Here is a 14701-nt window from a genome sequence, read left to right as displayed (position 1 = left end):
GCATATAGGTACTAGCTCTCCGAAATTGCTGCACTGAAATTATACTTTCTATGGCAATTTTTTTTCCTTTACATACTTCTATTTACATTTGGCTTTAAATATGAAAATATCTGATAAACTTTATAAAATGTACACTTTAAAAACATAGCTTCTGCAAAATTTTCTTGAAAAAAAAAACAAACCTGTGCACCAGAAATTTTAGATTTTTTCTCTTTTTCAGAAATAAGTTGAAAGATGTCCCTCCCTCTTCCTTGTCCCCGTACCCACCCCCTTCAAATATCTCAAGTCTTTTTAAGTGGTAGCACTGTGTGTTTGGGGGTCCTTCTTTGAGGTCACCCCCATGCTCCACTGCATCTTCATTTAATTTACATATCACTAAATACTCTTTGGTTTGATTGTTTTCCTTTGCAAAACATCATGATAGCAGCAGCTGAAGCCCTCTATAGCCTCTCACTGTCAAAAGTCAAATTGTTCTCTTCTATTAAATCTCCCGTTCCCAATTCCTCCAACTCTTAAAACAACTTCCCAAACCTGCCTTTGAATCTGGACTTAAAATAACATCCACGTGCTTAGCATCTTTTTTTCTCGGTTTCAATGAAAATATCACCACGGTTTTCAAACCCACCAACTTGGAAGGCTTGAAAACAGCAGAAACCGGCATAGTTTTGCAGGCACTGCGTTCAGATATGGCTGTTCAAGAACCAGAGACCATCACGAATGTCCATTTACAAAACATATGACTTTAGAACAAGCTGTATTTTAATGGCATACCAGAATATAATACCATAAGAGAGTTGATTTTGAGACTAATTAAAAAGAAAAGTCAGAAACCCCAGAATTCACAAATAGGGAACTTTAAACTGTAGCAGAGTTCCGCTATTGGGCTAAATCAAGGAGGAAAACGTTTCTAGCAAGGCAGGCAGCCAGGGAGGAGAAACTTCTGGAAAACAATGTGTTCCTAGTAAACTGCTCTGGGCTCCAAAAGAGACAATGATGGGTTCACATTAATCACGAGAATGCACACAAAGAAGGACTCCACCCCTTTTAAACTATTATCTCCTTTCCCTGTGATTGTGTTGGATTTTTATGGCTCTTTTTGACCCTAAAATACTGGGATATTCTCATTCCTACTCTCTGCCATAAAAATAGGCAAATTTCCTCTCCCTCCTGAATACTGGAGCCGAAATGCTGCATCCAAGTGGTCTGTCCACCCCTCTCTGCACCCCCCACTTTGGCAAGTGCAGCCCTGTCTGACTGTGCAGGATGCACTCCAAACAGACTAATGGGAAGATCAAGCCTGGAGGACAGGCGTGGCATCTTTTCTAAGGTGACGTTCAGCTGGAAATGTCCAGACAGTTGAGGAAATGAACTCAACTGAAAAGTTTAAGTCAATTTATTTTTTCATACCAATGGCTGCATGGAGGGTGCCAGGATATGTGCCAAGTTCAATCAAGATCTCATCTTATGGAATAAATTTTGGAATGTGCAAAAAAGGGAAGTCCAGAAAAATCTAAGAGCATGTCACCATCTCTCTCACTTGATGCATTAGTCTGGCCAGCATTACCCAGCAGGATAGAAAAGATGTTGATGTTCTTTGTGTGTATGCATGTGTATGTGGACTGTACTTCCCCTTTGTTCTTCCTCTTCTACTTCCAACAGGAAGGGTACATGACAGAACAAAATTTAAAAAGCACTACACTTACTAGACTCCGTGTTTGATGCTGTTTTGTGAATAAGGTGCAAAATGAACAGGCGGTTTGAGGTCTTGCTGAGGTTCAAAGTTATTGTCTCTTGATTTCAAGGCAACCCATGGGGCTTTGTTTCCTTTTTAGTATAAGCTCCACTGTGCAAAAATGTGCATTATCTTTGGTATTTATTTTAGGTAGTCTAACTTAAAATTTTAGATAACCCATTGACATCAGGAGAAAGGAAAAAAAAAACCCAGAGGCTACCATTTGGCTAGTGTTACATAATGCCCTTATGTAACGAGAGAGAGAGAGAGAGAGAGAGAGAGAGAGAGAGAGAGAGAGAGAGAGAAAAGAGAGAGAGAGAAAAGAGAGAGAGATCAGTTCTAGGAAACAGATTACTGGCCTCCAAAAAATCAGGCTCTCAGTTTTGGCAGTTAATAGCCAAATACTTGCCACTTTGAAGCGCATCGTGAGCTTTCAACAAAGTTCAACACTGACTTTTAAATCACATAAAAGAAAAACTACACTGCAACAAAAATATGATTTGTGTTCATGTAGTTAGCAGCTTTTCAAAAAAAATTAAGGCAGAGTCTTGCCTTTGTTATGCCATTAAAAACACTCTTGTTCCCTAAAAGAAGCATTCTGGATACGTCTGATACCCAACCAAGGCTTGCCTGCAAATTCAAGTTTTGTAAAAACACAAAACAACACATAAAAGCCCGCAACTTAGTCTACAACACGTATGTGCCATCGGGTCACGCAAAGGCCTGGTTAGTGCTTTACATCAATCATGGAGCTTACAGTCTTTCTTTGAAACCATTGTGCTAGCCTCAGTCGCTGGTGGCCACTTGCTTTGACCCACCTCTTGACCAGTACCGTCGTCTGTTAACTTGTTTCAGGCCTCTGACCAACAGACTGTGGAGTAAAGTAAGTATTCCAGAGCAGGCATCAGTCAGTCATATCTCGGATTCCCGCCGCAAGGGCCTGGGCTCTAGAGGTACGCTGGCCTGGTTGTGGAGGTCTATGTCTGGGGGGGTGTCTGTGCTAGTGCTTTCGGGAACTCCGTTTTCGCTGTCTTCTTCCTCTTTGCTTGTGAGAGCGACTTCATTTTCATAGCAAAATGAATTAGCATTTGAGAGGATATATTTCTTCTCGGCTAAGTCTCTGGCACTACAAAGGGGAGTGTTGGGGACTTCGTAAGTCTTGTGGAACCTGGAATAGTCCACCTTGTAGTAGTGCTTCTCCTCAAAGAGGACCGGCTCGTAGCGGTGGCCCCAGAGGATCTCATTGGCCAGGTAGGAGCTTCGGCACTGCGTGGTCATAGCAGTGGCCTCTACCATGCCTTCCAGTATGACGACGATTTCAAAGTCTGCGTTATCAATGTCCTGCTTACTCAGATCATATAAAGGACTGTCTTCGTCGATTTCATGGACGATAGTGATTGGGGACACTAGAAATATACGGTCGATCCCACTGTCAAACCCCACATTGATGTCTATCTGATCCAGGGGGATGTACTCCCCTTCGGAAGTAATTCTGGATTTGAGGAGCTGCGCCCGCACGTGCGCTTCCACCAAGTGGCTTTTGCGAAGGTTGCCCACTCGCCACATCAAGCACAGCTTGCCGTCTCTCATGGCGATCACGGCGTTGTGACTGAAGACAAGGGTCTCGTTTCTCTTCTTGGGCTTGGCCATCTTGGCCATGACCGCGCCGATGATGAAGGCGTCAATGATGCAGCCCACGATGGACTGGAACACCACCATGAAGACGGCGATGGGGCACTCATCCGTGACACACCTGAAGCCGTAGCCTATGGTGGTCTGGGTCTCGATGGAGAAAAGGAAGGCGGCCGTGAAGCTGTTGACCTCAGACACACAAGCTTTGCCCTCCTTGGATGCATCCAGGTCCCCGTGGAGCAGAGCAATCAACCAAAACACACAGCCGAAAAACAGCCATGAGAGGACAAAAGCCAGGCAGAAGATAACCAGCATCCACCGCCAGCGAATGTCCACACACGTGGTGAAGATGTCCGCGAGGTACCGTTGTCCCTTCTCACCCACGTTGATGAACTGGACATTGCAGTGGCCATCCTTCTTCACAAAGCGGCTCCTGCACTGTTGCCGGGTGTGGACTTTGCTCTTCCCGTTCCCAAAGCCATTGGCAACCGCCATGGTGGCCAGCTTCATGCCGTCCTCTTCCGAAGAGACGATGCTGTAGCGGTTGGTTCGCACACTGCCCATCGCTTCTGCTGTGGACTCCAGTGCTTCTGCTTTGGAAAACAGTCTGAGTTTTTGCAAAACCCTTTGGAGAAACAGTTTTGAATGTTCGGTGAGGACACGTACACAAAAAATCAGGAGAGATGGGTGTCTCCAGGAGCCTTGGGGTCCTACCAAGGTCTGTCAACTGACATGCAGAGGTACCTTAGTAACTCAGCAGACATCCAGGGAACATGTCCTGCAAGGAAAGACAGACCATTCATTACAGAAGTCATTCTTAAGAGAGTCCTAAGGCAACAACAAACCCTGCCCTGAGAAAGCACTGAATTGCAGGCATTTTAATTTCTTTGTCCCCTAATTTTTGTTTTCAATTTTTATTTGAAAGCATAAACTCATCAAGTTATTTAGGACAGTAATTCCGCCAGAATTTCTTTTTCCTCTCACGTTTTTTTTTTTTTTTTTTGCCGCTGAATTCTATCTTCTTTTTCCCTTCTCTACTTGCTAGGTTCTCAAGTCCTTACACAGAAGAAAGACTTTCTGGTGGCCAGGCTTGTTGCAAAGCTGTTAGAACCAGGACGTGTCTAGGGAACATTTTGTGAGTGCAGCCTTGATATTAATAGACTTGCATGTGCACTATGGGATAGTATCCCAGCCCTTGACGGCAAGGTGGAAGTTGGGAGGTACAGACTATTTTGCCTAAATGATAAAACTGAGCAGACAGCCTTTAGGATCGTCTGAAATGGATCCCGGCTGCTGGGTACTGTTTGGGCTTGCTCCATCATTTCACACGCTGGAGGCAGCCACTGTGCAGAAATGCCTGATAACATCTCAGTTAGTGCAAGTGATTCTGACTTGAAGACACAGATTTGCTCCGGGGAATAGAGAGCGATTCTGTTGCCTAGCAATGAGAGTCCTGAAATTCTCCAGAGAGGGGACTGCCATGTGTAATGACAGGCTAGGAAGTAAGCACCTTTGTGCCAAAGGACCAGGTCTTTAGTGGATTTAGATAAGGCAGGAACCCATTTCGTGTGGGTCCAATGCTGTGTTCCCTCAAACAGAGACAACTCTGTAATCAAAGTGGCTCATAAATGCCAGTCGGCTGGCTTTCGCTTGGAGTGCTTCTGTTTGCAATAGGTTCCTATGGAGAAGGCACTCACCTTTACTTAACACGAGCAAACAGTAGTTTTCAGTTTTCTCCTATTGCCTCATTCTCTCCTAGGTAAAAACTGCCTACTTGATTTCACATCCCATCTTGGCTCCAAAAAAACTGTGCTTTTCCTTGACTCACTATCAAAAGCCTAAGAGAAAGTCATTTTCCTCACCAAATACATATAGGCAAAGCTAACAGAGCCTAGAACTAAAAAAAATAACAGTGGTTCTCAACTTCTGGAACAATCAAATCCATCTCCCGTGTCTAAGGGGGACAATGAACAATAATACATAGAAAGGATCAGAAATTTCTTGAAGCCCTGGTAACAAGGACTCCACTTTTTCTACCCCCCCCACCCCTGCCCCAAAGCCGCATTAAGATTAAGCAGTTAACAGAACCATTGGCAGCCAAACCAGCTGCAAACAAATCAGGCAAACCATTTCTCTTAGTTTTGTGCATCCCTTTAAAATGAGGCAAGGTGCATTGTCTTTGAAAATGTCTCGTTACAATCTTTTGACTTCTCCCTCCACATCCAAGTTATTATGCAAGAATGTGCCCCAACACATTTTTCCTGAGATTAGTCATCTGTGAAAATTGCAATGTGTGTTACATTTTGGCAGCTTTTGACACCTAAATGATGCCCGATTTGAAAGTGCCTTTGAATTACTTTATAAAAAGAAGTTACTGTGCCTTCCCAGATTTCCACCTGCTTCAATGTTTTGTCTGCTTCCCTGTGAAGTTTGCACTTGGACAAAAGAAAAAAAGAACCATATTCCTCAGGATTCAAGATCCTGGGCATGGAAATATTTTTTTTTTTAATACAGGGATTTCAGTGTATTTGGCTCACATGGAATTGCCAAGCGTTTCTACACAGAGACAGAAATGTAACACTAAATGCAGGTGTACTTTTCCGAAAAAGGGGAAAGAGAGACTTCCTTAAAGTATGCTAGTATCTTTGAGTTCTGCTTGGCTTTAGGACCCTTTATTATAAACTGACACCAAGAAATGCCCTCTTCACAATTCAAAACAATCCTTCCATCCAAGTTACCACTGGGGGACATGAGGAAGCAGATTCAAATTTCTTCAGACTTATTTCTGCACTCTTTTCGGATTAAAACATAACCATCATATGAAAACTAAAGGCTGCATTATTACTTCCCAAAAATCTTGACCCTAGGACATTTGTTTAAATTCTACAAACCACACAATACCAACTTCCTATGAATAGCTGTCCGCCTTCAGAACCTTGAAAATAGCCTGTATCAAGCGACTATTATTGTCTTATTTCCATTGCTAATGACAGAATTTGTTCCACATGTGGAGCATCATTTAGAAATTTTACCATTTCTTCCTGGAAAGGGGAAAAGAAGAGTTGGTTTCTTTTTCTTCTTCTTCTTTTTTTTCTTTTCTTTTTTTTTTTTTTTTGCTTAAGGCAAAATGGGAACTTTGATCACTTCAAATAAATATACCCCCAAACAGATTTATGTGTATATATGTGTGCATTCATATTGTATCTACTCAGAGTCTGAGGAGCTAATTACATAACAAAAGACTAAAACTTGCCAAAGTCTGATAGGGTAACTATCCTAGTAAGTCACCACAAAGATCCCCTTTACTGTTCACCTGCCCACATGTCCAAGTGGCTTTAGGCAAATAGAGATATCTTTACCAGCTCCTCTGTCAAAGGAAATCACTAATTCATGAACATCTATGGGAAAAGCTTTCATTTAAAACACAGAACTTTTATGCACCTTTATTCCATATGATGTTTTGAGAAAGAGTTGATTAGGAGTCTAGGGAACATTAAATGATTTGACTTCTTGATGGCTATAGTTCTGGAGAGTTGGTATTTGATTTGATGACAAAATATATGAATTCCCCTATCAGCCCAAATACCTAAGGGGCCTGAAGTAAACTCAATGGACACAAATAATCATTTCATTCCAGCCATAACCAATGATGCAGAAAGTATTCCTGGGAAATTGAGAGGCCACATGTGGTGCTGTTCATGTTAAGACTATTTATAGGCTGAGCCAAAATTAAGCATAAGCAATGGAAAAAAATAGTTCAGCACTTCAATCTTAGGTAGATATTAAAGGAGAGAGGGCTATGGATAAATACAAGGTCAAGGAGTTACATGGTACAAATGGAGGGAATATAAGTTATTTTTGCCATAAAGGAAATAATTCCAACAGACAGATAATAACCATGGAAAAGATAATCATGAGCAAATAAGAATAGTTCTGCCACATGGTCTTGGTGTATGTACAGTGAATAAGAAAGTTTCTGACTAAGGACAGGACATAGACAGAAGAAAATGTGCAAGGTTGAGAGAGAGAGAGAGAGATTTGCTAATGAGTGTTCAGAGCAGCTATTCCCCAGCTGACGCCATATAGACCAGCCTGAGTGTGCTCTGGGCACAAGTTGCTACGTGAGCACAACTGCTAGCAAAGCAACCTCTTGGAAGCTCAGTAAACAGAAGGGAGGGGGAGGGGACCATGGGGGGGTGGGGTTGCACCAGTCCATCCATGTGAATGCCATCTCTGACATTTGTGCTGAACAATGCATGCTACATTGCTCAGCATTTGCATATGATGGAAAATACACAGATTTAGTAAACAAAAATAGACACATAAAACAAATTGAAAGGGTCCAACTGTTTAGGTAAAGACGTGTTTAATCTATCAGGCCACTCAAAAGTCATACAAGGACTCTAGAGCTAGCCAGCAATTCTTCAACTGGAGAGTCTGAAGGATATAGAAAGACCATGTTCTTACAGAAAGAAAAAAAGAAAATACCACATTCACAACGGTGTGAAACAAATATTCCTTATGGATACCAATAACAAAAAAATTAAGTAACCCCCAACATATAAGGAGGAGGGGCAGAAAGCAAAATGAAATTATGTTAACCCTCAACTCTCACCCCTCCCATTGTCCTTGAAGTAACATTTCTCACTCCTTCTGAACATTAGGATTGTTCAGGATCATGGCAAAAACAAATATAATACTTGGAAGTTAGCAAGAAAAAACTGATATGTGTAAAGGTAATGCACAGTGGATATAAAACATATTTATCAAGGGAAAACTTGACAATATATTGATTATTAATGTGAAAACAAATGGCAAAAGGCAATGTGTACTTTCTGCATACCCCTAAACAGGTTTTCAAATAATGCCCTACTTTGTAACAGGTACACTCTGAGTTTATGAAAATCTCCAGAATCCATGCCTCATCCTAGTAACCACACCGCTGACAGGCTTAGCCTGACATACGCAGCAAACTAACCACCCGTTTCCCATCTCTATTTTTTTTCAACTGTCATGATGAATCCATGTTATGATGCAATATTTTTGCAGAATCAAGTCATTTTGATGGTTTTGCTTGCTTAAAACCACAGTATCTTCAAGCTAGACATTTATACCATTATTAGTAAGAATAACAAATGGCTTAGGGCAGAGTGACATACAATGTGAAAGTTTTGCGGTTCTCAGGCTCAAATCCAATTCTGGCTTCTGCTCTCTTAACCCAGCAAAGCAACTTTGAGAAACTCACTCTGTTTGGAACTTGAAGCTATACTTGAATCAACTAGGGGGGAAAAAAAGACATCGAAGCTATGCTTGAATTAACTAAGCGAAAAACAAAACAAAACAAAACAAACGAACAACAACAACAAAAAGACTCCAAGGATAGAGAATAAATAGTGCTGTGTCCCAAGGTTTGCCAAGGTCTGAGACCAGGGCTTGAGTTTCACCTCTACCCCTCAGCCACCTTCTTTCCCCTATGATCACCCTTCTTAGAGGGAGAATGGAACACAGACTGTAGCCCTTGCCTCCAAACCCAGTATCTCCCTACAGCTGGTGCATTGGAAGTTATGAGCACAAACAGATGCTGCAGAGAAATCTGTTTCTATTGCTCAACTGTTCCAAGCATGTCTCAGTATTTTTAGCTCCGAGGGTGTTCTGGTGCGCACACAAACTATATAGGCTTGAGCTGGGACTCCAAAGCGTGGGGGAGCACTACAGCAACGTGACAGCTGGGCACCTCTGGAGCAGCAGGGCAGGGTAGTTTAGGGCACGGTGGCCCGAGTCCATTTCCGAGGACACACAGCGAGAGAGAAGGAGTGAAGAAAACACACAGCAGCCCTTACCTGTTGCTGGCACAGGAGCATGGGGACATGGAGTGGAAGTGGGGGGTACAGAGGCATGTAAGATCCAGTGGTTTGTAAAATTGAGTGAGCCGAAGCAAACCAGAATTCCCAAGACCCAGCTTGCCGGCGCCGGGAAGGCTGCGCGCTGGCCAGGGCTCCAGTGCGCTCTGCAATATCCTGGGCTCTTTTGAGGCGGTACACGCGATACCGGCCCTTCTGACTCCGCCCCCCGGCCGCTGCCGGCCAATCGCACGCGGTGGCCCCGGGAACCGCGGCGGGGAGGGGTGGATGCTACACCCGCGTCCCGCGGCGCAGCCTGCCAAGGGAACCTGCTGCCGCTTCCTCCCCCTCCACCCTCCCAGCCTGGTCCGGGAGTCGGGCCCGGCTGGGGAGGAGGAAGTTGCGGCCCAGCTGGGACAGCAGCAGGTGGGAAGGTCCGCGTCCGGGCTTTTGCGGCTGCCTAATTGCAGCCTGGCCTTGGGCAAAGCTTCCTACCCTTCTCCTAGCCCCACACTTTCCGCTTCGAAGGGCCTGCGCCGTGCCAGTGCTGGGGTGAGAGGTTGCCGCCGTCTTCCTTTACCCTGCCTCCCACCCTAAGCCCTTAGTCTCTCCAAAACGGGACCTGCAGCGCGCAGAGGAGCGGCCAATTAAGTGGGGAAAGGGGCTGGGACCCGCACGCAGAACCCCACGGGATTTAGACGCGCACAAGTGTAGCGACTGCTAAGCTGCTGGGCTATTTCTCCTCCCGACTGTTGGAGAATTACTTACAAAGCGCCTAGACTTCCCTGGAGGATGAACTGCTCGTTCTCTCTCGCCTTGTCCGCCCTCAATCTCTTCCTCCACCACCGCCCGGCACGCTCTGCTGATCTAAAATCAGAACAATTAGAGAGTAATGAATTCTCTGGAACAGCAACTCCTACAGACACTCAGCTCTGCCCTCGCACCAGCGCCTCCCAACCCTCCTTCCCAGCAACCAGGCAAGAGCGTGTAGACCCTGAAAAATCAGCTCAGTGTTAACCGGGTCTAGAGTCTAGAAGTTTGCAAATTCATCTGTGTGCGTTTGTGTGTGTGTGTGTGTGTGTGTGTGTGTGTGTGTGTGAAAGTGAGCGCATATTATCTCTGAGTTCTTCGGTGTCAAACGAAGCTTCGCTCTTAAAGGACACGATATATTTAAAAGTCCTTTCCTTCCCCTGTGTTTGCAATTCCTGTATATATATTTTTTCCTGTTTATTTCCTAAAGCGATCAAATGCCGCTTTCAGGCGGTGTTTGTAGACCTTTTAAGGGGCTCCTTGAGTCACCAGCAACTTCGCCAAACTAGCTCTTAATTCTGGACTGTCCAGCTCGGGTGAATTTTGGCGATTAAGAGACGTGAAACGGACAAAATTCCAAGAAGGGCTCTGCGCGGGTACCCACCTCCTAGTTTCATATCCTCACGTGGCCCCTAGGAGGTGCTGGTGAAATGTGCTTCGGTTTTACAGCTACGTAGTTAATGCTGCGTTAGCAAGTGTGCCTCGTTTTGTAGCTCTGACCAAGACACTTAAATTAAAAGGGTATGGAATAGGTCACGCACGTGCTGTGACTGTTCTGATAACCAAATGGCGGTGCTGTTCCATTTAGTTTGTAGGGATTATGCAGTACACCCAGGCTTGTTACTAACCTTTTTTTTTGACTTCTAAAGCTTTGTACGTGGGAATACTGTCTCACACAAGGGAGGGCTACTTTAACATTTATTAAGTCACGTATTATTTAGAAATAGCTTGGATTATATTTGCTATTATAAAAGGATGCATAAGAACCCAGGCCATAGCCCAAATGCTAAAAGAACCTGCCGGTAGACAAATTAATCCTATATCAGCCAAAGGATAAAAAAAAAAAAAAAAAAAAAAAAAAAAAAAAAAAAAAAAAAACCGAGTTAACAGCTCACTCCCACTTCCATAAGCTTCTTCAGAAATGCCCTTTCTCTTAGATATCTTAGAAATGGTCTGGATTCAGATAAATACCCTAAAATATATTAAAACTAAATGGAAAAAGGAAATTAATCATTTATATATTTTCTCTTCTTTCCTATGATTCTATGGTTGCACCTGCAGATGGCTATTAGTTTTCTGAACCAAATGCATTTAGAAAGGCAACACTTTTTTCTCTTTTTGACTCCAGGTAATGAGCTCTGTTTGAAAATCAATCATGCAGAAATAAATGCCAGTTTTCTGAAACTTGGGTTGAAATTGTTTTCCTTTAATAGTCTACTCTAAGCAAAATGAATCAACCACAGGGGAAGACAATTTGATACAAAAATCGTTACAGAAATGAGTACAAAGTTTAAGATGATTGGCTGCATCTATTAAAGGCACATAATAAACATATCTCAGTCTTTCTCAACAATCATCAGCATCATCTTCATCCACCTCTCCCATGGACTGAATGACATACTGCAAAGATTACATCTGATAAGAGAAAGTTGAAGAAATATTAATGTTTTGGGTAAGAAACTTGATTTTCATAATAGAATCTTTACCTTAATTGTTTAGCTAAGTAAGGAAACATGAACAATCAATTTTTTTAAAGAATTTTAATATGTATTTTTTAGTTATTGGCAGACACAACATCTTTGTTTGTATGTGGTGCTGAGGATCGAACCCGGGCCGCACGCATGCTAGGCGAGCGCGCTACCGCTTGAGCCACATCCCCAGCCCTGAACAATCAATTTTTAAAATTCAAACTCCATAAATGTATGATAGCATTGCATACTCAAATGTTGCATTTTAAAAACAAAAGCATATAAATGAATTCTAATTAATAAGTGACTTTTCACTATATCCCTATTAGGAAAATTCAGTCGTGCCAAGCACTTGGGCAAATGTGCTTTTTTTTTGGAGCAATCTGTGATACTGATTTCTCTAGTCAGTCTCTCTCTTTTGGCTGAGTCAGGCCTTATTTAGCAAATATCCCCATTAGTTTTGGACACCATTGCAGTTAGATGTTGGGATCCATCCGTGGATTAAATTTTTCCAGGGAAATGACAAATATGCTCTTCCTGAGAAGCTACCTATAACAGTAGAGTCAAATATTCGTCATGATCTAGATCTGAATTCAGGTTGTGAATGGGCATGTGACACACAGGGTAATTGTTTCACTAGCAGCACAGATCTTTCCTTTGATCCCCAACAATTAAACATGTTTTCAGACTTCTAATAACTGTATTAAACAGTTCAAGACCACAATAATAAGAAATGAGATGTTCCTGACATTTGTATCTATCAGGTATTAAGAACCACATATTAATCTTCTGAGTACTAATTGATGATAACAAATCATCATCAGATTAGCTAGAAATGTAGTCAAGATGAATTTGCAATCTGCTGCTTTTGTGACAGCCACCGATTATGCTACTTTAAGGCATTAATTCTTATATACTGGAAAATAGTTTTGGTTTTAAAAATCATGCTGTTTCACTTATCACGTGGGTAATACTCATTTTCATATTGCATTCAATGAATGTATTTGTTGAATAAGTATTTTGTGCTTTGGCTATATGCTGGGTGACACAGGGACAGGAAAGCCCTAGAAGGAGCAATTTCAGCCCTTAGGAGTTCACAACTTCTGGTTCAGATAACAATACACATATGAAACATTCAAATGGTAGAAGATTTACTATGCGTGACATACTAGCATGAGTAGGAATACTAAGGATGCTGAGAACACACCAAAACCACAATTGCCTCCTCTTTCAGCTAATGTGCCAAACACCCATTATGTCTGGATTGGCTTGTGTATTTTTAGTCATGTATATAAATTACAAGATGCTTCTAAGAGTGGCCTATTCTCATTCAGTGTCTCAGTCTACTGTCTACTCTAAGAAAAATAGGATTTATTCTATAAGCGTTATTTGCTTCACAAAATGGCAATAATGCCATTTTTATCTGGCATACCTGGGAATGCAGCATTTTACATAATAGTTTTCCTAAATGATTGAAATTTGTTTGGGTGGAAACTATTCTCTCTTCGTTATTGTATCCAGCTCTCTGATTGCTGTTAGAGTGCTCTGTACCTATTTAGAGTGTAGCATAATTTGTTCTTTTTTTAAAAAAAAAATGTTTGTTTCTACTTACCTATTGCAGACTTTGCAAAATCTAATGCAATGTCTTTTTTATTTATATGTCCTTGTTGCCTTGCACTTGGCCAGGGACATCAGTCAGTCTCCATAAATGTCAACTGACTAATGAAGTGAACAAATATTTTTGAGTATAATTTGATTTGAATAATGACTCAGTATGAATATAATAAACATAGCAATTTCATTTTTACCTGCAATATGGTGGACCTATCAGTGTACAGAAGAGCCATTTCCTCTCCGTTAAATGACTCTAGACCAAACTTAATTAAGCCTTTCTGTGTGTTCTTCCTTCTCCCTTACTATGAGTCTTCACATTTCTCCTTCTGACAGTGTGCCTTGAATCTGTCAGCCTGTCACCGTGCTCTGTCTAATGTGTTGATTCTAATCTGCACTGGGCTGACAAATTATGTAACTACGGTTGTTAAAAATATATGTAAAATAAAACCAAATACGATCTAACAAGTCTAAAGATGTAATTTTGAAATAGTATGAACAGATGCGGGATTTGAAGTCATCTTCTTTTGGTCAGTTTTCTTTTTGGATAAAAAAGCTTCAGGATATGAATTTATGGCATCTATTTTAGATTTGCATAGTACTTACTTCCCTTAGTGATTGTATTTGCTGTGTTATGAATAGTTGAAGAAAAGCTTTGGGTAAGGAAGTACCTGTGTGTTTGCAACTGTTTATATACACATATATACATATATATATATATATATATATATATATATATATATATACACATATTATTCATATTATTCATTCAGTGATATTTCAGTGCTTCCTGTGTCCATTTATTATCATGATCTTTATTTTCCATCAAATCTGGTAAAAATCAAAAGCAGTCAGTGGGACTGCTTTTTAAAGGAACTCACACTTCTAGAGCAGGCAGGTAACTATTTAGTAAATTACCTCTTCTGTCATGCTCTGGAAGACTTCATTAATCTCATGTGGGTGAGACAATTATACTCTGAAAATATCATTTTCATCGCAGGGCCAGCCCTTACATTAGTGTTCTTAACACAATGATTACAATGATTGTTTCATCTTTGTTATCCGTGGGGGGTTAATTCTCTCAAAGGTCATGAGCCCTTACAGACTCAGTTCATCATCTCTTGCCAGGGATGACAGCTCTTTCGGCAAGGTAGTCCTGACATAAGCATAGGTCATTCATTGGTCAGAAAAGGAGCCAAATGCCAATCATTATGCACACTCATCACTACCACAGGGGGAAGAAGAGCCTTAATACTGTGGCTCAGCAGTCTTATCATTTAATAATGGTGATGAAATATTAATACGAAGGCCAACCATAAGCCAGCACATACTGAAGGCTTTCCCGGAAGGAAGCAGGCATTGTTCTTGTTCTTTGCAGGACATGCTAA

General features: G+C 41.8%; 1 protein-coding gene across 2 annotated transcripts; it reads right to left on the bottom strand.

Moving 5' to 3' along the window:
* Positions 1 to 2387: 2387 nt before the first annotated feature.
* Positions 2388 to 13916, bottom strand: KCNJ2 (potassium inwardly rectifying channel subfamily J member 2). 2 transcript variants are annotated; one of them, XM_081271142.1, is made up of 2 exons: positions 9205 to 13916; positions 2388 to 4142 (listed from the first exon to the last, which is right to left on the bottom strand). In XM_081271142.1, the coding sequence occupies exon 2, from the start codon at positions 3926 to 3928 to the stop codon at positions 2645 to 2647; it is 1284 nt and encodes a 427-aa protein (XP_081127268.1). In that variant the 5' UTR covers positions 3929 to 4142; positions 9205 to 13916; the 3' UTR covers positions 2388 to 2644. The 2 variants fall into 2 exon arrangements, with proteins under 2 accessions (XP_081127268.1, XP_081127269.1); XM_081271143.1 differs by having other exon boundaries at positions 9973 to 13916.
* Between the last annotated feature and the right edge of the window lie 785 nt (positions 13917 to 14701).

This window comes from Spermophilus citellus (genome assembly GCF_964194105.1).
Source record: "Spermophilus citellus genome assembly, chromosome: 17".
Classification (NCBI taxonomy): Eukaryota; Metazoa; Chordata; class Mammalia; order Rodentia; family Sciuridae; genus Spermophilus; species Spermophilus citellus.
The sequence above is the reverse complement of the archived record's forward strand: the minus strand, read 5'-3'. Positions and strand labels throughout refer to the sequence as shown.

Excerpts from the sequence above, each read along its gene's own strand:
- KCNJ2 (XM_081271142.1), bottom strand. The coding sequence starts at position 3,928 with ATGGGCAGTGTGCGAACCAACCGCTACAGCATCGTCTCTTCGGAAGAG.